Raw genomic sequence first — 23,960 nt, 5'->3', positions numbered from 1 at the left:
TGGTCTCAAACTCCTGATCTTAGAATAGCCACCCGCCTCGGCCTCCGAAACTGTTGAGATCACAGGCATGAACCACCGCACCTGGCCAAAACTACTTTTGATGATCAAACCACAGCACATCGCTTAGGTGAGAAATAAAATTTAACTAAAAAAAAAAAAAAGCTAATCCAGTACATTAACTTACACAATGCTGTCCACAATTAATTGGGTCATAAGGTGCTTTAATATGTAATGCTTAAATTTACAGCACACTTTTTCTTCTATGTTAAATGAGGGGACTGAATTAGCTGCTTTAAAGATGACTTCCAATTCTAACAGTCTACGGTTCAACCTGAAGGGGAGTAAAAGAGAAAATAAAATGTACAGTCAATCCTCATTATTCACATATGCTGTATTTGCACATTCACCTAGTGGCTGACATTTATTTGTATCCCCCAAACTAACACTTGTGGCACTTTGGTGTCATGTGTAGATGTGCACAGAGTGGTAACATAATGAGTCCCCCAGTGAGCACACTCCCAGCTGAGGTCAAACAAGGCAACACTGCCTGTTGGTGCAGCTCTCGTGCCGTAAATAAGTGTCCGTTTCTGGCCAGGCGTGGTGGCTCACTGCTGCAATCCCAGCACTTTGAGAGGCTGAGGTGGGCAGATCATTTGAGGTCAGGAGTTTGAGGCCAGCCTGGCCAACATGGTGAAAGCCCGTCTCTACTAAAAATACAAAATTAGCCAGGTGTGGTGGCGTGTGCCTATCATCGCAGCTACTCAGGAGGCTGAGGCAAGACCATTGCTTGAACCTGGGAGGCGGAGGTTGCAGTGAGCTGAGATCGTGCCACTGCACTCCAGCCTGGGTAACAGAGTGAGACTCCATCTCAAATAAAAGCAAGTGTCTGTTTCACAGTGTATTTAGTGCCACATTTTTCACATTTTTATGCTGTTTTTTGTTTTTTAGAGACAGGGTCTCACTCTGTCACTCAGGCTGGAGTGCAGTGGTGCAACCCTAGTTCACTGCAGCCTTGAACTCCTGGGCTCAAGCGATCCTCCCACCTCAGCCTCCCAAGCAGCTAGGACTACAGGTGCAAACCACCATGCCTTGCTCTGTGTTTTTCTGTTGGTGAATTCACTGTTTGAAATGGCCCCAAGTGCAGTACTGAAGCACTGTCTAGTGTCATTAAGCATGAGAAAGCTGAGATGTGCCTTAAAGAGAAAACACATGTGTAAGACAAGCTTTGTTCCAGCAACGAGCGCTAGTGCTGTCAGCTGTGAGTCTAAAGTTAATGAATCAATAATCTATGTTAAATAAGCTGTCTTTTAAACACATACACATAAAACAAGGTCTGTACTGACAGGCTGGCACAAATGTGACCGGAGGCTCACAGGAACTTAACCCTGTATCTCTCCAAGGAATAATGCTTCAGTATTTGCGAATTCAGTGTTCGTGGTGACTTTGTAGAACAGCACCATGAATAGGGAGAATCAACTGTATTCAAATTCAAATCCTAATTTTAGAAATAAGTAGCCTTTACAATTTGGGGAAAACAAGTTTGCTTCAAAACTAAGCCAGGGAGGGAAAGGGCTGCAGGAACATAGCCAGCTGGTTAAGTTTGCTCGCAGCTACAAGGGGCACCAGCAGGCAGGAAAAGTGTTGTGGGCCCAGTATGGTTACCCCCAGGGCGGGACTGCACAGCACCCCACAGATTTTCGGAGGACACCCAGGCATGCTCTATATAACAATAGCCCAAGAGGAGAAACCAGAAGTAAGGGCCTCCTGTGGTACCCAGGTATACACAGAGGTCAGATGCCCTGGAGGGAGAGGCTGGGTAAGGTGAGGAGGGGATGGGAGGGTGGCAGAAATCTGCATAGTTCTGAGACAGCCCAAAGAAAGGAAGGGCTTTTGGCTTCCTAAAAAGATGTCAAATCAGGCTGTGTGCTTGAGCACAGTAGGGAGCTGGGCTGACCTGTGTCTGATCCGCACAGGCACTCCATCAGGCCGCTGGGCTCCTGGCCTCACCTGCTTGCCCAGCTGACCTGCCGCAGATGAGCCGCCAGCAGCTGTGCTCTTAGGCACTGGCACCTGGCCAAGGCTGGAGGAAGCTCTGGGCAGCCAGGGTCAGGTACTTTATCATCCCTGGAGGTGGTGCACCCAGCTAGCTCCCGGCACAGAGGTCGAAGAGGTGAGGTCTTCTAATGGGTGGGCAGGCTGCTCTACTTGTCTCAGTACTGCCTGAGTTCCTACCTAGAGGGGCAAGGTGGACTCTGGAGACCAGCAGCCTGTGGGAGCAGTTCAGCCCCGCAGCACCCCACCTCCGGACCCAAATTCCTAACTCCTTTGTGCCTCTGTTTCTTCCTCTATAAAATGGGGATAAAGATAGTACTCCAACTTCATGTTTATAAAGTGCTTAGAGCAATGCCTGGCACACAGGAAGGGCCTTTATAATCACAGTCCATAATCTCTCATTCACAGCCATATGTCTTTATAAACAGAGTTGTTTTAAAATGACCACCACACGCAGTCTAGTCTCACGAAATTCCAGAAAAGTAGTTGGTATGTGGATAATCCAGAGTTAATTCCTGAACATCTATAAAAAGATTATTTGCTCTACAGATAATCCTTGATAATCAAAGCATTGGCTTTTGGGTCTGATGTATCTTGTGTGGGTGTGGGTGTGTGAGAGAGTTCATTAAAAGACAGGCCAAGCTAAACTGTAAGCTGTGTCTGGACAGTAACCTTCCAAACCAGCAAGAACTAAAGATGTGCAGGTAAGTTACTGCTTTGTGTTGGTTTAAAAGACCCTGTGGTTGTGGTCTTCCCAGCATTGAGGTGGGAGTCATGCATATCATAAACTGTTTCCCAGGAGCCTGGATTTTCAAAGTAGCGACAGAAGTACTGGCTAGAAAAATCAAGAGTCAAATAGAATATTTAACAGCTGGGCCTCTATTTCATTCGTTGGAATAATACTAAGCTTAATTTTCTTTTTCATTTGAAGAAAAGATGCAAAAATATCAACTTTATCCTTCTATTTAATACACGCAGATTTTAAAATCATTTTGCACAGGCAGATGCCACTGGTCATGATCCTATGTACCTTCGTTTAATTGACAAAGGTTCTAAACAGATGGAAACCATTTGCACCCAGGAGTAGGTCGGCGTGCCTCTGGTCTACAGTTTGACAATCACAACAGAGACTTTCATCCAGTGCCATCCTGGAGGACTCTAGCAAGTCACTCTCTTTTGCTAACAGTAGCTGTCATTCAGTTTAAGTGATTTCCTCTCACCTCTGCATTTAGATTTAGCATTTCCTGAAAGCTGCCTATGATGGGCCCTATGCCGTGTGGGCTCCTGGAAAGGTGGCTCAGACATCACTACCTCAGTTCTGGGGCTCAGACTGTTCTAGGGCAGGGCAAACACCAGGCAGTAAAGAGACTGCCCAGCACGATCCCGTGGTGCCTTGGAGCAGGGGGCCTGGCTCCTTGATTCTCACCAGGCCCAGCCCTGAGGTCCCCTCTCCTGATTTTCTCTACCCTTCCAGGGACTTCTTCTTATCTTTCAGGTGGATCCAGACAGAGACAGGCTCAAACCCCACAGTCCCCAAATGTGCAGTGTCCAGATGAGAAATGCCAGCGTATCACTTGGGGTCCCCTCTTGGCTAGTCCTTTTCACACCATGGATGGCCTTTTTCCAAGTGACGGGGCTGCCTCCTGAAGACGACTGTGTCTGGTGGGTCTGGCGTCATGGCCCCAGCTCCTTCCTCTGCAGCCTGCACTGTGCTGTGCTGGTGGCCTTTCTGCGCCTTTGGGCCTGAGCATGACTTGGGCAGGCAGGGGCTGTGATGCCAGCCACTGGGGCAGCGTTGGAGACAGCAGCTCAGCAGCGGGACACCATGGGTGACGGGGCACAAGCTCTGCGCAGTCATTCGGGGGCACTGGATGCAATGCTAGTTTGGGAGCACAGGCTGGGTGCACAGGAGTGACGTGCAGAAGGGGTGGCCCATTTGATTCTTCCTGTCAGTCGTTGCCATAAGGACAGTCTCCCTGAACCATGACCATATCCCAGCCCAGGGCTGGGGGTAGACAGAGGTTCCCTGCCCCTGCACGTGACCAGAGGGGTGGACGTATGAATACCCCAGCCCCTCTCCCTCAGGACCATGTGTGACATTACCGTAGAACTGACAGGTGTGGACACATGACCCATCTAGAGGGCTCCTGTGCTTAACATCCAGTGAACACAGTTGTCTGACCTTTGGTCACACCAGGGTAGCATCCTCTCCTGTTCAAGAGAAAAGACAGTCACCATATCCCACGCAGTGCACACGGATGCACACGAGATGGGTGTATAAAGAGCCATACACACACTCTGTCTTCCCTCTTGCTCTGCTCTTCACCATGGGAAGCAGCTGAGGGCAGGTTCAGGACATTCAGGAAGTCCTAGGATTTCACCATGAGAGGAGGAAACCAGAATGAGGCCAAGAGAGTAGACAGCTGGACCCAGAAATGTGCACGGAGAGGGGGCAGTTAGAAGAAGACGGGAAAATGGCTGTGTGGGAACGCTTCCTTTTCATTTTCGCCACGTGATCCTAGCAGCTGGGAACCCCGATGGGGAAAACTCGCATAACTGTGGGGATACTCGCTGCTCAGGTGCATATGACCCTGACTGCAGGCAGGCTCAGTGGCAGAGCTGGCTGGAGCTCCCTGCCAGGAGGGGAGACCCACAGGTGCACGTGAGGCAATGAACTCCGCTTGGTAACACCACTGTCTCTGGAGGCCCTTATGTCCTCTGCAACAACCATGTTACAGAGTTAAGCAAGTGGTTTGATAAGCAAGTGGTGTGAGACGGTAGGCTGGCTGAATATCCCAGAAAGAGTCTGAAACCGCTGAAGGTAAAGATGCCTTTTCTTTAGAAACAGAAGTCTGATTCTTCTCCTCCCGGAGTTTGGAGGGTCCTGACTTTCCTCAAAGGACAGGAACAATGTTACACTGTGTGTTACGGCGGGTCCCCCAACCTGTGCTGTCTAGACTCTGTGTGCTTTCACTTAAAAACAAAATAAAATAAAAATAAAAACAACCACTCGCCACCTAGGCACCGCTCTACCATCTTAAAATGATTTCTGGCAGGAGAAGAAGGCTTCATTCAGGAGCCGCCTTGACGGGGACAGCAGCGGAGGCGCTGGGGCAGAGGGCAGCCCCCGGGTCAGGAACCAGACCCAGGAGCCCACCTCCCTCACCTGCCTGTGAGGGTCCAGGCTGCAGGCGTTTTCCAGCAAACAAAGAGAAGGCAAAACCTCCTTCATCTCAGAGACTCTCCCACTTTTTTCCAAATTTGACAGTCTAAGGCTCCTCAGAGAAACTGATGCCTTAAGAAGTCAAGACGGAGGCTTGTCGGGTGGCCGGCCAACCCATGGGGGCCTGGAGTGATCCCTCAGCGGTCAGTGTGCAATTAGCCACGGGAGAAAAAGGTAATTTTTCAAAAGATCCTTCTGTGGCTATTCATCCAGCTGCTCAGCCAACACATACTCTCTGCATTCCTACCATATGCAAGCCCTCCACCAGACACATTTTTCTCAACTATTTGCAGCAAAAGAGTGTATTATAAGAGTAGAGGCATATTCAAGGAAGAGGCATCTAAAGAGAGTGATCTGTATTTGTTGATAAAGCAATATATCACTTTTAGTCATCACATCATTTCTTTTTCAAACACACGTTTTCCAAAGGGAACAAGTAGTTATGGGAAAAACGCACTCCATTCTATATCAGATACAGGGCCCAGAGGAACACCGTTCTCCTTAAAAACAGCTGTGATGGCAGAATTGGAATAATCTGATTTCCTCTCCTAGTGGGCTAGGGTTCTTGCTTTCTGATTTACTTTATGGCTGATTTTTTTTTTTTTTTAAATAAAAATTTTGGCCAGGCATGGTGGCTCATGTCTGTAATCCCAGCACTTTGGGAGGCCAAGGCGGGTGGATCACCTGAGGTCAGGAGTTTGAGACCAGCCTGGCCAACATGGTGAAACCTCATCTCTACGAAAAATACAAAAAAATTAGCTGGGCGTGGTGGTGGGTGCCTGTAATCCCAGCTACTCAGGAGGCTGAGGCAGGAGGATGGCTTGAACACAGGAGGCGGAGGTTGCAGTGAGCCAGGATCATGCCACTGCACTCCAGCCTGGGCAACAAGAGCAAAACTCGGTCTCAATCAATCAATCAATCAATCAATGAACAAACATAACAGATTTAGAAGAACTTACTCCAAAGAGCAATTCTGGGTGTGCCCTGCTCATGGGAGAGGGATGACGCCAGGGCCCTTCTGCTCAAGCCTTGCTAACAAAATCCCAGCGCTTAAGCCTTAAGAAGGTTGTACAAGGCCAGATAAAAGCCACACAAAGCTGCTATGCACTGTGAGGAATAAGCAGAACCCCCACAGCCTGCAACAGAGAATGGGCTGACCCAGCCGCTCCTGCTCAGGCCTGGTGGATTCACACTGCAGACTCCCAGGGCTGGTTAGGCTGGGCTGGGGCTACAGCTCCAATCTCTAGCAGGTGGTGATAGAAAGGACACTTGCAGCTACTCCTCATTTCACCCTTCTGGGAGGAGCAGATTCCTGACTCGGTCTGATATGCTAAACATGGGTAAGAATTTCCAATACTAGGCTGAGCGGTTCAGGCTGAGGAACTGACCCCCTATCATGGAGCAATCTGCTACAAAAGGGGAAGAGGCCTCAAAACAGTGGTGGCTCAAGAAGTGATTCCTTTCTGAGCTGTACAATCCACAAGGGAAAATGCAGACATGTGCAGGCATGCAGCGAGCTGTACAATCCACAAGGGAAAATGCAGACGTGCAGGCATGCAGCGAGCACACGCACATGTGCACAGAATGCATGTGTGAACACTCCCCCCAGCCACACCATACAACAGCGTCAGCTCCAAACCCACGTGCCTGAGAAGTCACCGATGCCACAGCAGAGCCTTACCTGGGTCTCTTGTCCGAGGCAGCCACACACATGTGCTGCGATGGCACTGCCGTCCACTTCTTTGCCTCCACAACGAGAGCTTCTGCGTCCACCAAACCAAATCCATAGAAGTGGCTAACTGAAAAGACAGACCCTTCAGAGCCAGGCCCTCCTGCCTCTCCCAGGAAGGGGGCAAGGCTGGCTCCTGCATCTGCTGGGCCCCGTGGAGGACAGATGGACCGTAAGACTCGAGGTCTCCTGGGGGCCCCAGGCTGCAGGACGGGTCCCCCTGAGGGCTGCTCAAAGGTCCCAGCTGCCTCTCTCTCTCTCTGAACCCAACTCCTTCTGTTAAATTTAGGAGAGTGGGTGAGGAAACACGTCCCGCTTTGGTACAGAGTAGAAGTGCTGAGAAGGTCTAGGACTTCCTTTTTTTGAGACAAGGACAGGTTTCTTTACATTGAAAGGGCTTGTCAGCATCTATGCTCCCTGAGTCTTAGACCAGACAAGAGAAACAAAATCTGAGACCTCTTGGTTCACACAGTTACCACATGCCTGAAATGCAGTAACACAAGGCTGTGCACATCTTTTTTGCCATTTCTTTCCCTGCTGAGTTCCCAGAGCATTCTGGGAAAGCAGCACGGCACAGCACAGAGACAGGCTTGGGAACTGGCCCGGTCCAGTACTTAATTTGGCCAGGGCAGGAGATTTTCGAAGTTTAATTTAAGAGGCAAGGTCAAGAACTACATACAATCTATTCTCCTATTAGGCCAAAATTGAAATGTAGGTCGGCTCTTGTTACAGCACACCACTATCACGGAAATTCCTGCAAAACAAAGATGAACTAGGCCCAATCAATGGCCTCCTTATTAAAAGGAATGTCCCTCGGCACTTAGGGTAACTATGCTTGACCTATATTTTACAGACAGTAGTATCAGACTTAGTGTCAAATTAGTTAGACCTGAGCTTCAGAAAAGGTTAAAAAAAAAATTCCTCCCTAACATAAATACTATGGCCAAATGAAATATTTTTCAGTATACCTGATAAGAAGTTAGGCAAACAGGTCGGGCACAGTGGCTCACACCTGTAATCCCAGCACTTTGGGAGGCCAAGGCAGGTGGATCACGAGGTCAGGAGTTTGAGACCAGCCTGGGCAACATGGTGAAACCCCGTCTCTACTAAAAATACAAAAATTAGCTGGGCATGGTAGCAGGAACCTGTAATCCCAGCTAGTCGGGAGGGATTACTTAAAAGGAAGGAAAATCGTTTGAACACGGGAGGCAAAGGTTGCAGTGAGCCGAGATCGTGCCATTGCACTCCAGCTTGGGCAACAAGGCGAGACTCTGTCTCAAAAATAAAAAAAAAAAAAAGAAGTCAGGCAAACAAAGCCAGTAGCACTGTCCTAAAATTACCTGCTTCAAAGGCCGCAGCCAGCTTAACGAAGCCCTGACCATGGGTTGATTTCATGGTACCTAGGTCTGTACCAGGCTGGGCTACGGGTAGAGGCCCCACTGTCCTATGCTTTACTTTTATGACATAGGGACTGGCCAACAGAAGTTTTACAGTTAGAAAGTAACTTACAAAACTATCTCAATGTCCTCATTGTACAGATGAGGAAACTGAAGGCAAGCTTCAAAATCACAGCGCTACTCAGGGCTAAGGATGCAAGTTGCCGTTAGGTGGCACACAAACAACGTTTATTTTAATAATTGTGGATTTGTTTTAATGCACATTAGAAAAAATACATAACTACATATCAAACCTATGATTAACTAGATGTAGTACAGTTTCCTTTTAAAATACATTTCTTTATGTCAAAAAAAAAGTAGTGGGGCAGTAATTTTTTTTTTTAAGAGATGGAGTCCTGCTGTGTTGTCCAGGCTAGACTCAAATTCCTGGGCTCAAGCAATCCTCCTGCCTCAACTTCCCTGGTAGCTGGGACTATGGGCACACATCATTGCTCCTGGCTTAAAGAGAACTATGAGTAAATATCGGTATAGGTGGTGTCTCCGTGGCCAAAGTTACAGAGTTTAGGAGACCCTAGACTCTTGTGACCTGAGCGTTCTTCTGCAATGTCAGTGCGAGCTTCCAGGATACTTTTCTTAAATAGCTGCACATGTGTTTTAAGTTCTTGTGACACACAATTAATAATAACAATTAATGCTATTTGGAGAGTCCTTTTAAGGAATTCATGACTCCCCTTCCTATACATCCCAGGGTCACCCAATGGTCCACTAGAACGCCACGGCGCACCTTTATGACCCGCGCCGTTCACCTTCCAGTCGCTCGCTTTCAGGTGGGCCGGCCGGGATGTCTTCACTAGCAGGTGCTGGACGTCCCTCCAGGTTAACTGGCTGCTGCAATGACACAACACACCCTGAGTCCACACAGCTCAACAACAGCAGCCACACAGGCCACTCAGAGGCAGGCGGTCGGGAGCCAACCCATGTCTGAACTTGAGCAAGCCCCTCAGGCTAAGGATTGCATTCCTTGGCAAGGGTTTATTTTGCCACCTCTTTGTAAACAAGTTTCCAGCAACTAAATCCTGAGGGAAAAAAGGTTCAATGGGTGACCTAAAATTCATCAGCATTTAAGCCCAGCCTTGCTGCCAAGCTCTGCCTGAGTTTGCCCAGAGCCATATGGGAAATTCTGAAAATACAAGACACTTAACATAAGAGTAAATGTTTATTAAATACTTGGGGTTATTCTTCATCCTACGCAAATACAACAGTGCAGAAGAGTAAGTTCAAACCATGATTGGCCGAGATTCCATCCTATGTGGACCCACTGGCTGTAGATTATAATTCAAGATTTTAGTATATTATTCTAAATTTGCAAAATATTCTTTTTGGGGAAGTAGAAACATTTCCTCAAAAGAATACAACATGCCACTAATGTAACTAAATACACAGACGATTTTTTTTAATTTCTTTTTTTTTTTGAGACGGAATCTCGCTCTATCACCCAGGCTGGAGTGCAGTGGTGCAATCCCGGCTCACTGCAAGCTCCGCCTCCTGGGTTCACGCCATTCTCCTGCCTCAGCCTCTCCCAGTAGCTGGGACTACAGGCACCTGCCACCACGCCTGGCTAATTTTTTGTATTTTTAGTAGAGATGGGGCTTCACCGTGGTCTCCATCTCCTGACCTCGTGATCCGCCCACCTCAGCCTCCCAAAGTGCTGGGATTACAAGCGTGAGCCACCGCGCCCGGCCAATTTTTTTTAATTTCTAAGACACATTTGCTCACCCCTGCTTTTTGTGTGTGAGACAGGGTCTCGCCCTGTCGCCCAGGCTGGAGTGCAGTGGTGTGATCTTGGCTTACTGCAGCCTCGACCTCCTGTGCTCAAGCAGTCTTCCTACCTCAGCCTCCCAAGTGGCTGGGACTACAGGTGTGCGCCACCACACCTGGCTAATTTTTACATTTTTTGTAGAGATCAGGTCTTGCTATATTGCCCAGGCTGGTCTTGAATTCCTGGGTTCAAGCAATCCTCCTGCATTGGCTTCCCAAAGTGTTAGGATTACAGGTGTGAGCCACCACACCTGGCCCACCTTTTTTTTTTTAACACCTCTGAAATCCAGATCCATCTTATGATCTGATACCTCTTATAAGCCCCTCTGCCCACAGCAACCAGGAACGGGTTACATTGCCTGGAGGTGCTGAACTTGGTCCTGTCTATTCAGTGTCGTTTCCAGGTCTAAATAACTCTCAGCCTAAAAGACTCTTCAATAGTTACAAAAATTCCAAGAGATACGGATGTATTGTATAACGGCAGCACTTCTGGTTTCTGTGGTACATAAAAAGGGTGCATCTTACAACTTTATGGCATCTTGGATTTGATGACATATAGTATTTTTCATACTGTCTGTACACAGAGAGTAGTATAAAATAAGAGCATTGTTCCTTTCTTCTAATCAGTATTAATTGCTATGGGATCTGGATATTTGAATATACAAGCTTTCTGCAAGGCTGCATTAAAACATGGTAAAGATAACACCTACATGTGAATCAGTAATGAAAGGAATATACTTTTGCCCTCTCAAACATCTGAGTGAAAAGAAAGATGTATGGGCTCATGGTTCCGGCCGCAATTTGACGAATAAATGTTGATGGATCTTTTATTCCTTTTTTAGTCGATTACATTGATGCCCACCTAGGACTTTCCACTCAATCAGAAAATTAACCAAGAATAAATGAACATCTCTTGAGTCCAAGATTCTCACTCCCTAATGTCACAAACACAAACTCTTTCTTTCCAGACCATCGTCCCAGGGCTCGTTGGGATGGAGGTGACCAGAAGCACAAGCCCCAGGCTTGTCTCGGTGCGTGTTTACTAGGAATGCACGCGGCGCCACACGTGCTGCCTCAGGGAATGTGACCCTAGGAACATGCGCTAAGTAAAATCGGGGGAGCTGCTGCAGCTGAGGGGGACTGGGGACGCAGAAGAGAGAGTGCTGAAGTGCCCAGCTGCCCCGCCCTCCCAAGTGGAGCATGCTCGGATGTCACAGGCGTCTCTTCAGTGGCCCCCTGTGTGTGTGGGTGTGCGAAGATGTACAGACACAAAATTTACCATTTCAACCATTTGTAAACATACCGCTCAGCAGCATTTAGTACATTCACATTGCTCTACTACCGCCACACCCATCTCCAGAACTTTTCACTACCCCCAAACTGAAACTCTGTCCCATGGGACACTCAGTCCCCATTGCTCCTTCTCCAGCCCCTGGCAGCCACCATGCTACTTTCTGTCTCTATGAGTTTGATGGCTCCAGGTCTTCATGTAAGTGGAACTACACAGGATTTGTCTTATTCCCCTTAGCACCATGTCTTTGAGGGACCTCATCATAATCTGTATGAGAATCTCCCTCCTTTCAAGGCTGAATGATATTCCATGTGTGTACAGAGCACACTTCGCTTATCTCTTCCTCCATCATGGACACTCAGGTTGCTCCCAGCTTTCAGCTGTTGTGAAACATGCTGCCATGAACATGGCTGTGCCAATATCTACCCGCGTCCCTGCTTTCAATTCTGGATATCACCCACAAGTGGGATTGCTGGATCGTCTGGGAAGTCTGTTTAATTTTTTCAAGGAAGCGCTATAGTGTTTTGTGTGGCAGCTGCTCTGTACACTCCCACCCTTTGCCCCCTCTGCCTGTTTTCCTACGAGAAGCTCACCCATGGCGTAAGTCTTGGGTAGACTCCTTCCCTGGGCTCACACTCTCCAGGCTCCAGCCCTGGCCTCCCCTGACTTCTCCAATGTGTTCCTGCTGCTCCTGGCTGGTCACTGGCTTCCTCACTGTCTCTCCCTGTCCGTGTCCAGTGGCTCAGGCTCCAGGCCTTTCCCTGCCAGGCACACCTGTTCTCCTCCTGCATCCACTGGCCTTTCTGCAGCCCACACACCAACCTCACTGTTAGGGGAGGATTCTGAGGCCTCGAGTAGCCCATGGCTGGCACCCTGGTAGAGAGGTCATAGGTGCAGGCTTTGGAGTTTAGACAAGTGCTGACATGATGGCCACATCCCATGCTGCCCGTGCAACCTGGCAAGTTACTGCTGTGTGTCAGCAGGGCGTATTCAAGACGGCTATAGCCAGTCCTCCTGGAAATCCTGAATTTAGGTGCCGGGATGACCTTTGGAGTGGAGGACAGAATGGGTCCAGGGAATGAGAAAGTTAGGAACCATTTTCTTATGAAAAAATCTATTTTATTTTTGACTCTAGCAATAAAATCACAAATATAACCGCACGGAAAATATGTCTAAGAGAGGATGTTGGAAATGTTTTTTGATGAAGAAGTGATGTTTGAAAAGTACCAAGACTGTCCCAAAACCATGGGACTCCCCTTAGAGAGTCCCAGCACGTGTGGGTCTTCCTTCCTTCTGGCCGCAGGCTGTCTGGGGGCCCTCCCCCGACTCTCTGGAAGCATCTCCACCCAGAACCATCTGGCTTTGCCTCAGTTCCTTCCACAGCAGTAGTGAACAGAGAGAGAAGACAGCCTGAGGCCAACCTGCACAGGCGAGAGCTATCCCGAACTGCAGATCTGCTCAACGCAGGTTTTCAAATTCCCAGACACCAACTGTTCCTTCCTTGCCCAATCCTGTAAGTGTCAAATGCTCTAGACTGACACTGTTCCAAATGATGTGTGCCTGATCCGTCACCTGTATGTGTCTGAGGAGGAGCTAAAATGATGAGGAAGATGACCGTCTGGGCTTTCATGTGCCCCTGGCCAAGGTTAAGGGGACAACATGTCCCGAAGCGGGGCTTGTTTTCCATTTAGCTCTTTGCATGTTTCCAATAAGGAATGGAGGAAAATACAGTGCAAGGAAGGGTAAAGTATGCGAATGTGAGTTTCCACACATGCAACTAATTTTTTAGAATTTTTAAAAAGAGCCTCAGGACACAGAAGCTAACATTTTGGCCTGGAAATTAAAAATATCAAACTGTTTCTTTGTTAAATTGGTAGCATCTGAGTGTTACGCTCAGTTTGTCTTGTGCAAATCCACATGCAAACATATGTAATTACAAGCATTGAGGCATCCCAACCATTCTTTCTGAGCTATTTAAAAACTCATCTACAACAGATGACTACTGCAGAGGGCTGGTTTGTTCTCTGCCAGTTTTGGTGACTAAAGTACAATTTGGTTTTGACTCTGTGACTGCATGTGCAGTTAACTTGCTTTTCTTTCTGAACCAACAACACATACACAACTCAAGCATTTTTCTTGACTGTCAATTTATAAATGAAAGTTCCTAAAAAGAAGCTGGAGCAACCTGAAGTGTGGTTTTGGTGTGAGGTGCAGAATCAGGGGCAGGCCTTGGACTCTGCCCATCCAGCCCCCGTGTCCTTCAGAGGGTAGGAGACTTGGGCTTTAAGAAAGGAAGAAACCACTTCACACCCATCAGGATGGCCTAAAAAAGGAAGGAAATTTTGATACGTTCTACAAACGGGTGACCTTAAAGACATCATGTTAAGTGAAATAAGCCAGGCACAAAAGGACAAATCCTGTGTGATTCCACTTACATGAGGCACCTAAAGTAGCCAAATTCATAGAGACAGAAAGTAGAATGGTGGTTGCCAGAGGCTAGGATGGGAGGTCAATGGGGAGTGTTATAGGCTGAACTATGTCCCCTCCAAAATGTATTCGTCCAAGTCTTAGGCCCCAGAGCCTCAGAATATGATTATATTTGGAGATAAGGCCTTTAAAAAGGTAATTAACATTAAATGAGATTATTATGGTGGGCCCTAATCCAATATGACCAGTGTCCTTATAAAAAGAGGACACAGCAGAAGGGGAGCAGTCAGCTTTCTGCAAGCCAAGAAGACACCAACCCTGCTGACACCTTGATCCAGGAATTCCAGGCTCCAGAACCTTGAGAAACTAAATTTCTGTTGTTTGAGCTGCCCAGTCCGTGGGACTCTGTCACGGCAGCCTGAGCTGACTAACCTGGGCAGCTGTTGTTTAATGGGCATAGGGTTTCAGCCTGGGAAGAAGACAAAGCTCTGGGGGAGGGATGGTGGTGCAGGGGGCACAACTCAGTGAATGTGCTTAATGCTGCTGAGCTGTCCACTTCAATACGGTGAAAATGGCCAATGTTATGTGTCTTTTACCACAATATAAACATTTTTTTTTTTTTTAAGAAAAGGGTAAGTGGGAACTTACTTTGCTTCTAGAGCCAAGGCAATGATGCCGGCCACCATGGGGGCAGAGACTGAGGTCCCAGTGTGGCCATCGGTACAGCGCTGACGCAGATCCGTGGTGACCTGGGTGAGAGGGAAGCACAGTGAGGCAGTGATGGCAGACAGGCTCATTCACTCTCTGGAGAAGGCTGGGCTACTTCAGGTGCCACTAACTGGCAAGCGTGACCCTAGGTCTCCAGAACAAATAAAGTGTTAGGCAAATGCATCTCAGCAACCACAGGTTTCCACAACATCTGGTGCTCCCTGCTAAATCACTTTGCAGGGAGACAGGCAGGGGCAAGGAGGCCAGCTGGGAGCACAGACCGTAAGCTTTGATAATAATAGATCAGCTGGTTCCCTCTCTACTGCAGAAGCGCATGTGGAAAAAATGGTAAAACAACATGAAACCAAGATGCACCCCACAAGCCCTCCTCCCTGGGTCTGCTGGACTTTGTGCCCTGTCACCAACACCCAAGAGTACTCTGGCAAAACCATCAGAGTCCACACTAGTGACCCCTGAGTCACCCCCTGACTTCAGAGCAGCTAGAGGTACCCAGGTGGCTCAGAGAGAGTTTCTGCCTTCAGCCAGCAGGTCATAAGTTGGGTTCTCCACCAGGACGTCCTCCTGAAGAAGCAGATCAACCTGGCATGTTCTTGACCTCCCAAGGCCTGCTGCACAGGGCAGCAAGGCAGGTACTGCTAGCTGTGGGCTCTGCCTGCCCTCCTCAGAGGCACTGGCCCAGGTTGGGTGTGGGATGGATTCTGGACCTCACTACCACTCAGGCCGACGTGTATCTCCCTTTGGACTGAAATGGAAAGCGGGTGCTGGGGGTTCAGGTGTGCTAGGCGAGATTGTGGCCCCCATCATCTTTGTCCCCTGGTGTTATTCCGATGAGCTTTGCAGATAGAATTAAGGTTGGCAGCCAGCCGACCTTAAAGCAGGAAGATTATCCTGGATTTTCTGAGTAGACCTGGTGCCACCACAGGGCCCTTCATCTTGGAAGAGGAAGGCAGCAAGGCTGTCGGACAGAGGAAGCATTAGAAGGACTGTACCCACCGCCGCTGGCATTGAAGATGGAGTTGAGGAGTAAGCCAATGAATGTGGGTGGCCTCCAGAGGCTGAGAATGGGCCCAGCTGACAGTCCACAAGGAAACGGGAAACTCAGTCCCAGAACCACAGGGACCTGAGTTTTGCCAACAATGCCAACAGCCCAAGGGGGCAAGGAAACAGATTCTCCCGGGAGCCTCCGGAAGGAAGCACAGCACTGCCAGTACCTTGGTCTTGGCCTCATGAGACTCAAAGCAGAGACTTGGTTGAGGCTCCTGGACTTCTGGGCTACAGGACCATGAGATATCAATTTGTGCTGTTTCAAGCTGCTAAGTTTGTGATAATTTGTTATGGTGGGAATAGGAAAGTCACACCCACCCACCCACCACAGGGCTCCAGTAGCCGATTTGCCTAACCTTTGAGAATCAATTGCACAGTGAGAGTAATCCGGATCCTCTTCCAAACTCAGCACCAACCTTGCACACGTTTTGGCTGGGCCAATTGTCTAGGGAAGGTGGGGGTCTGGCCAGTGTCACACACAGGAAGATTTGACAGGAACGCCAATGGGGACCAGTTTCCTCCTTGCTCGTTTCAGTGGGGCTGGGGTGCCTCAACATGGGGAGGGCAGCTGAGGGCATGGGAAAAGGGACAAAAGTGCCCCCTCTCTGACCCCAGCATCTTCATATGCAAATGGACACCATGATACAGATTTCAGGGGTTCTCAGCAGATCACAGCCAGGCACCTGAACATACTTGTGCTTGGTAAATGGTGGCCAGGAGGAGAAACCAGGGCCGGCTGGGCAGGAGGCCACGCTCCCAAGAGCATGTGAGGCTCACAGCTGGTTCTCCAGCTTCAGAGAAGGAGGTCCTGGGGAGCGAGCAGAGGGGCCTACCCTGGGAGGGATGGCTGAACCAAGGTGGGCAGTGCCTCCTGAGTCCTAGTGCCACGCCTGGGACACAGCTCGTGCTCAGTGAACGAACGTACCCTCCTGTTCTGGTGAGAGATGCTTTCTTTAGGTTTTACTCCTCTATGAAGAGTCATGTCTCACCACGGGACATCCCTCGCTCTAGGTGGACACCTGTTCACATTCCTCAGACTCAGAGGGACAGAGAATGCAGGGGGACAGGGTTGTGATTGCCATCACAGGCCTGCCTGAATGCTGGGACTGTGATCTGTCAACTGTCCTGAGCAGCACTCGTCTCCCTGGAGGAGTCTAAGGGGACTCAGAACAAAAGCTGGGCTCTAGTAGAGCTGAAACTAACTCCTACTGTCAGAGCCGACTTCCCGGGCAGTGACCAAGACAAAGTATATTTTCTCTTTTACCCCTCTCCAAACTATGCCCTTCTTACCCACATATTATTGCTCAGGGAAGAGAATTTTAAAAAAAAGAAAGAAAATCAAAGCATTTTATAGCCAAGGCACGCACACATGCAAAGCACAAGAATCACATGCTGGCGTGATTCGTGATGCAAATAAAGCTGTGAGTCCTGCTTCCAGGGTTGAGAGACACCATCCTGCCTGCACATAGTCCATGTTATAAACTGTCCCATAACTCAGCAAATTCGAACTTGCTTCCATTCGGCCAGCAAGACTATGCTGGGTTTTGGCTAAGTGTCTGTCTAATAAGACCCCAGCAAGTCCGTGCTCAAATGAGCTGGATTTCTACATAAACAGGACATCATTCAGCATCTCAGCTGCCCGTCCCAGGGGTGCGTACTCCAGCAGAAAAGGAAAATAACAAATTAATACCTTAGTTAACCAGCCCGAGCCGCTACCAGGCTGGCGACAGAATGATGGCAGCTGACCTTTCACCAGTGCGGAGCAAAGCCGAGAACAGGAAGCCTGTGTGCTCCCGCAGAAAAGTGTAAAAATAAATTTGCGAATAACTTCTAAAGATGTGGCCGAGCGGCCGCAGAAATGAAAAGATGCCAGTGAGCTTTAAAATTTAACCATGTCTGGCCAGCTCCACGGTCTCATTTTAAAAATGTCTACAAGTCAACTTAATGACTGTGCATTTCAATTCTGCATTAATCTGAACTGGAAACCCTCCCTTCCTCTTTTTTTTTTTTTTTTAAGTAGGAAAGTATGTAGGGAAAGAAAAAGCACAAATTCTACCTGAGTACTAAAACAGTTACCTTTTAAAAGATACATCACATCATGCTTATGTTCACTTAAGTAAGCGGAACAGACAGAAACCACTGCTCAACTTAAAAGCGTCCAGAAAAAGTGCTTCTGTAGCAACAGAATGCCTAGAAGAACGCTTGGATTTCTAGAACGCCTCAGTATAAAACCAAGTCTTTCTCTTACTCTATTGTACACGCTGGAACCGAATGGGTTCATTGGATTCCAAGAGATGTGACCACAGAATTTCAGAGTTAAAACAAGACACCATGAGAAGGAACCTCGTTCTTAAATGATATTTTTAGATCTCTAAAGCCAGAGAGGAGTTTAATTGCTATTTCTGTGCAAAGATTAGAAACCCAGTTTCCGAGGAAGGCTGCCAAGGGACTGGGGTTTACCTCGAGGCTCAAATTGTTTGCTGATGGATGAGGCTGGGACCCTGGGATCCAGAACAATCTGGCCTCAATCTAACCCATCTTTCTGAGAAAGGGAGAAGAAACTCATTCCCAGAGGCCGAGGCACACGCTGTAAGCACCCCAACTTGCCAAGAGAACTTACGATTTTTCGCTCATAAAAGGCCCCACTGCTGTACGTCGTGGCCAGGGTGGAGGCGCACTCTTCCAGGTACCAGGGCTTGTAGCCATTCTCAGTGGCGCTGCTGACGGAGATGGTGTAGATGCTGTTGGTGTAGCCATCACATGAGCAGTAGTCCCCCTCTCTTCCGCCATTCCCAGATGCCCAGACGAAAATGGATCCCAGGCCCTGCCGGCCCTGGAGGGAACAAGAGGAATAAGGCTTAGCCCTGCAGCCAGAACCTCGTAGGGCGGGTCTCCCCCCAACCTAGAGTCCCATCTCCCAAACGTTCCTTCAAAGGGGATAAGAAGGTTGCATTCAGACCATCTGGATGCTGCTGAGAGCATGGTTTTGGGGGCTCTGTTTGGATTTTAATGGTGTGCTTTTGCCTGTGGCAGCAGCCTTAAAATTGCAGAATCACAGGATCATACGAGGGAAAGGGGCCAGAAAGACTCCTCTGTTCTTCACAGGAAAATCAAGGGTCCCAACACAAGCTCCTCTATTCCAGAGCCATGCCTATCATTTCCATTGCAATGGCCTAGGATCAAAGAGACCTAGCAGTGCTGCAAATAACACTGAGATTACAGACGATGGCAGAATTTACAACTTTAATTTTTCTGAGTTGAAAGAGCTGGTCTGGTGGGGAAAAGAATGATTTTTCTGGAAAACATACTTGAAGAGGTACCCTTCTTGCCCAGTGAGCTAAATGTGCAAAGAGGGATGGGACCATGAACTCTGGGTGAAGACAGAATAGGTGAAAAGGGTTATGTCCAGGAAGCTGGTAGCAGCTTGCGGGTGTCCTGTCAGAGCTCCTGTGGTCTCTGCTGTGGGCAAGTATCAGGGTGGTCTGATTCACATCACTAGCCAAGGCCAGGGCCTCATTTGTGTGTAGGTTTTCTTTCCGTTTTTTTCTTTTTGAGACACGGGTCTTGCTACGTTACCCAGGCTGGTCTGGAATTCCCAGGCTCAGGTGATTCTCCTGCCTTAGCCTTCAGAGTAGCTGTGCCTGCAGAAGCATGCCACCATGCCCAGGTGTGCACCGGTGTTCATTGCTAAGAATGTACACACAAAAGCAAGTCTTTGAAAGACAGCAGCCGGTCAGGGCAGATTCCTGCAGCTCAGCTTTGCTCTATCCCATACCCACAGGATGGATGATTCCTGACCACACTGAGAATCATTCCAGCCACAAATACCAGCTAAAGATTAGCGAGTGGAAGACTGAACTGACGGATCTAGTCCAGATGGCTGGATGGGCTGGTGGTGCACAGCCGGCCTGAGAGCAGGGCCAGTGTCCACCTCCACGGGAAACTGGAGCCACTGGCTGGCCATTACCTCCTTACTGAGGACCCTCCTTCCCACACAAACAGAGGAAATTTATACTTATGCTCAACAATCGGCCAATTTAAAGACAACTTACACCCCGATTCTGCAATCCCCGTAGAGACAAATCGAAGCCTGCTGCTGACCAAACATGTTACACTCACTTTTGGAGCACAATGAGTGGACCCGCCTGCTCCGTACGCTCACACCACGGGGCTTTGTAAATCAAGGAGACTCCAGCTCCAACTTGAGGCTCCCAAGAAAGCCCACAGGAAAGTTCTCGGAGCTCACGCAGCCCCGCTGCTTAAGGCTGCCACGTCCACTCTGCTTTCTGCATCTGCAAGGTGAACCTGTCGGGGTGGCCAAGAGCTCAACAGAAAGGTCCCTCCCAGAAAAGCTAACCTGAGAGAAAGGCACGAAGAGCTCAGGAAGGTGGTGTGTGTGTGCGTGTGATTACCTGCAGGAAGAGATTCAGCTGAAGCCAGTTTAAAGCAACTACAATGCAAATCAAAAGGTATTTAACCCATCAGAGCCTGTCCTTATTCCAGGTGAGAATCAGTCCTAGACACTGCCACTCCTAACTCCCCACCCCACTTGAAATGACTCATAAAATGTTGTCCTTTTGCAAGGTGGAGCATGCAACTTTACTGCTCCAGGAGCAGAGAGAATGGCCAAAAGCAGCGCTCCCCAAACTTGAATGTGCACACCCTGGAGTCACCTGGGAACCTGTTACAATGCAGACTGTGCCCCAAAGTCCAGGGTGGGCCTGAGAGTGTGCATCCCTAATGAGCTCCCAGGGGACGCCAGTGCTGCTGGCTCTGGACCCCACTTTGAATACCAAGAGCCTGAAATGCTCAAGGTTTGCATTTACAGCACCCACCATGCATTTACTATGAGACAACCCATCCTCATAGGCGTCAACATACCAACAACCTTTCCCCTCCTTAAAATGGTTTCTGGGAAGGAGACATGGAAATGAGGCGAGGAAACAGCCAGATCTGAGGGGTGTAGAGATGTTTTAACTGTCTCTGACGACTTTATTTTCACTTCCCAGATCTTCAGTGGCTTTATGGAAGCCATGGGACGGAAGCTGTAGGGACATTTCAACCCTAGCCACGAACGTGCACTTCTTTTCAGTAAACTCACAACTTCAACCCAATCAAATCGTATTTCGGTGTCTTCCCTGGGGAGGGAGAGTTCATTTCATGAGCTCAGAAGCACCGCTGAGGGCCAGCAAACACCGGCCACCTGGACGCAGCCAGTGTCTTTAGCCACAGCAATATCTAATCGTCCCTTCTGAATAAGCAGGTGTGAGAGGAGCAAGGCTTCCTAAGGACCAATGTTAAACAGATCTTTGTGCCAAGTTACAGCTTCTATAGTCTCCCACTGCCAGACCACATCATCTACCAAAGACAAAGTCAGATTTTACAGAAGAAGACTGTAGGTGACAAATAGGGCCGCAAGGAGGAAAAACAGATGGGGCAATGTGGTTTGGTTTGAGATCATCAAATTTCTAGGAGGATTTTCAGTGACAGATTGAGACAGTTGCGATTTAAGGTTCTCTGTATGACATATTTTACTTTCAAATGACGAAAAAAAAAGTCAAATGACCACAGTATTTCACCAAACTGTGACAAGAATGAGAGGAAACCACACGGTCCCCTCTGCAACTTCCCCACTCTCGACAGCTGGATGAAACCAACACTGCTCAGAATTCAGAATGCAAAGATCCCTCTCGGCAGCTCCAACCTCCCCAAGCCTCGCATAGGCTCAGTGAACCAGAGAGCCCAAACGATCACTACCAAACAACCAGTACCCCTCCTGGACAGAGGGTGCCTCATCCTACGAGCTCAGTCTTTGGAAATCATCCCGCAGAAATGACAGACGCTCAGCGGTAACACCATCCAAAGCAATATGTTCTACGTAGGAAACCCGCCCTCCAGCTTACCCACCCTTTCCGAAGCTTCAATTCAGCTTAATTTTCGGGATGTCTCGCTTGTCATCAAGACTGAGATCCAAGCGATCTAGTGGGTTGGAGCTGGGAGCTAAGTAATGGAAGGTGATTTACGTATTCGGCAGTTCTTGGTGGGCAGCAGCTGACTTGACCATACCTGAGTCTGCCAGCACTCGCTCAGCCCAGCCTCGGGCCTGGCTTGGAGGCCCAGCAGCCTGACTGAAGCTGTCCTGGTGTTTTCTTGGGGGAATGGAGACAAAGGAAGCTGTCCAGAGTCCCAAGGATGCACACAAGGTCCCGTGCTGTGTGCGTGCGTGTGTGTGTCTACATTGTCCCTCTTCCTTAATTTTCCTTCTCACATTGAGCGTCTGGGTGGGTACTAAACTCGGAGGGACACAGGGGTAGATACCCCATATTTGGTCATTGGTTTCTCAGGCGTTCAAGACCTGAGTGAGGAGGAAGCTTCCGCCTCACACTTGCAGAGTGACACCAAGTCCCTCGGAGGAGGTGCAGGCAGGTGCAGCTGGCAGGAGGCAGAGGATGCAGCGTAGGCCTGACGCCCGGGAAAGGTAAGAAGTGGAGGAAACTCCAGGGTTTCAGCAGGGCTGGGGGTCTTCTAAGAGAAAAACGCTCATCCCAATAAGAGGAAATTAATAGATAGTGACCAAACTCAATGCACCCAGGAAAGCCATCAAATGATATCACTCACAGAAAGGAAATCATGAACACAGTTTAAAAACAGATTCCTCCTCTGTGGGGCAGGACTCGGGGGTGGGCAGAAAGAGACAGAGAAAGGCTGTTTGCAATACAATCTCTTCCTACTATCCGACTGACTTATTAGCTGTTTATGAGCCACATTGTAATCACTATGCATGGGTTATAATACGATGAGAACTTTAAAAATATTTTAAATGATATAAATTTAATGGGCTTGACTCCTGCCACCCCCTCCCCATTCTCCCATCCCCCACAGGAGAAGTCAGAGAAGCCTGGACTTCCCGCTGGAACTCCCCCTGTCCCCACTCCCTGCAGCAGTCACTGACCACACGTTGTACTTCGGGCTGGGGCCTGCTCGGACACCCAAGGCCTCCTGGACGCTGACCACAGCTCTGTCTGCCTGCTCCAAGAAGCTGTCCTCACCCAGAAATCCGCCTTGCCACCCTGCTTGTAAGAACTGGCTCATCTGCAGCCACCCCCTCCTCCTTCCTCAGCCTTCCTGACACACAAGGATCCGGAACCAAAGACCACAGAGTGGCTGGCGGGTGGCCTCGCAGGAGCCTGTCAGCCTCCCCTTGGCCCATCCGCAGAGAAGCATCGTTGCCCTGCTTAGCCCTCGTGAGGTTCTCCCGGAGAAGTTCGAATTGGGCTGGGCTGTGTGCTGGTGGGGGACACCCCGACCACTGCTTCCTGCTGCAGCGGGCCCTGGGTGAGCACACACCCCGTGATGAATGCAGAAAGGTCCACGGCTGGGTGTTTCTAAGGGCAGGTGGGCCGAGGCCCCTGCAGAGTCCAAGTAACAGGCCAGGTGAGCTGCCTGGGACCCCTGTCACCCACCTGCGTACCCCTTTCAGCCAGGGATAGGCAAACGCCAAGGCAGAGAGGGTCGTGCTAGCAGTGACCACCTGGCTGTCACTGGAACAGCTGTTCTGGAACAAGGCAGAAACCTTCTCTCACTGGTTAAGAGCCACTTCTCAGACTCCCCGAGTGACTGCTCCACACTGACCCTGGCACCTGTCACAGCACAGTCTTCCCAGTCTTGTTTCAGGGCTGTGGCCAGTGTCACTCTGATATTTAACTGTTAAAATGCTGACTGTCACCCTTGTCCCAGAGCGCTCCCCTGTAGCCCTGGTTACTCACACCTTTTTAATGCCATACTCGAAAGCCTGCTTAGCCAGTCGGCCGGGCCCGTCCACCGTCTTGCCATCGTCGTCCGGCCCCCAGCTGGCACTGTAAATGTCGATGTAGTTGGGTCTGATGCCCAGCGACTTTGCCTCGACCACATCTGTGACGTCGCCGTCCAGCATGCGGATGCCTGAAAGCACAGAGGAGGCTCAGTGTCGGCGCCCAGCGCTCCGGGCACACAGCGACAGGAACCAGGGCCCAGGAGGCTCAGAGCGGGACACCGCAGCACAGAGTCCCTCCCCAGCAGGGGCTGTTCCCAGTCATCCTGCAAAACTGGCTCCTCTTCTCCATGCTGGCTGATGTGAAAGAATTAAAACGACAACTCAGGCCAGGACAACAAAAGAAACCAAGCTACTTCCTGAAGACAGGGTTCAGTTTCCCTCAGTGCTATGATGTCCTGCTGGTATCTAAAAATGCATATTTCTGCTTTTTATTTTAA

At 49.2% G+C, this 23,960-nt stretch overlaps 1 protein-coding gene across 4 annotated transcripts in view; it reads right to left on the bottom strand.

The window, feature by feature from the left end:
* PCSK6 (proprotein convertase subtilisin/kexin type 6) overlaps positions 1-23,960 on the bottom strand; it is a 185,703-nt gene that overhangs the window by 72,017 nt on the left and 89,726 nt on the right. For all 4 annotated transcript variants that reach the window (XM_032175060.2, XM_032175062.2, XM_032175063.2 and 1 more), the window contains exons 7-11: positions 23,479-23,651; positions 18,331-18,543; positions 14,586-14,686; positions 9,186-9,289; positions 6,957-7,074 (exon numbers count right to left, since the gene is read on the bottom strand). In XM_032175060.2, coding sequence (XP_032030951.1) covers positions 6,957-7,074; positions 9,186-9,289; positions 14,586-14,686; positions 18,331-18,543; positions 23,479-23,651 — 709 coding nt within the window. The remainder of the gene's footprint in view (positions 1-6,956; positions 7,075-9,185; positions 9,290-14,585; positions 14,687-18,330; positions 18,544-23,478; positions 23,652-23,960) is intronic.

This window comes from Hylobates moloch, unplaced genomic scaffold, assembly GCF_009828535.3.
Source record: "Hylobates moloch isolate HMO894 unplaced genomic scaffold, HMol_V3 SCAFFOLD_14, whole genome shotgun sequence".
Lineage (NCBI taxonomy): Eukaryota > Metazoa > Chordata > Mammalia > Primates > Hylobatidae > Hylobates > Hylobates moloch.
Note: the sequence above shows the minus strand (reverse complement) of the source record. Positions and strands in the feature narration are given on the sequence as shown.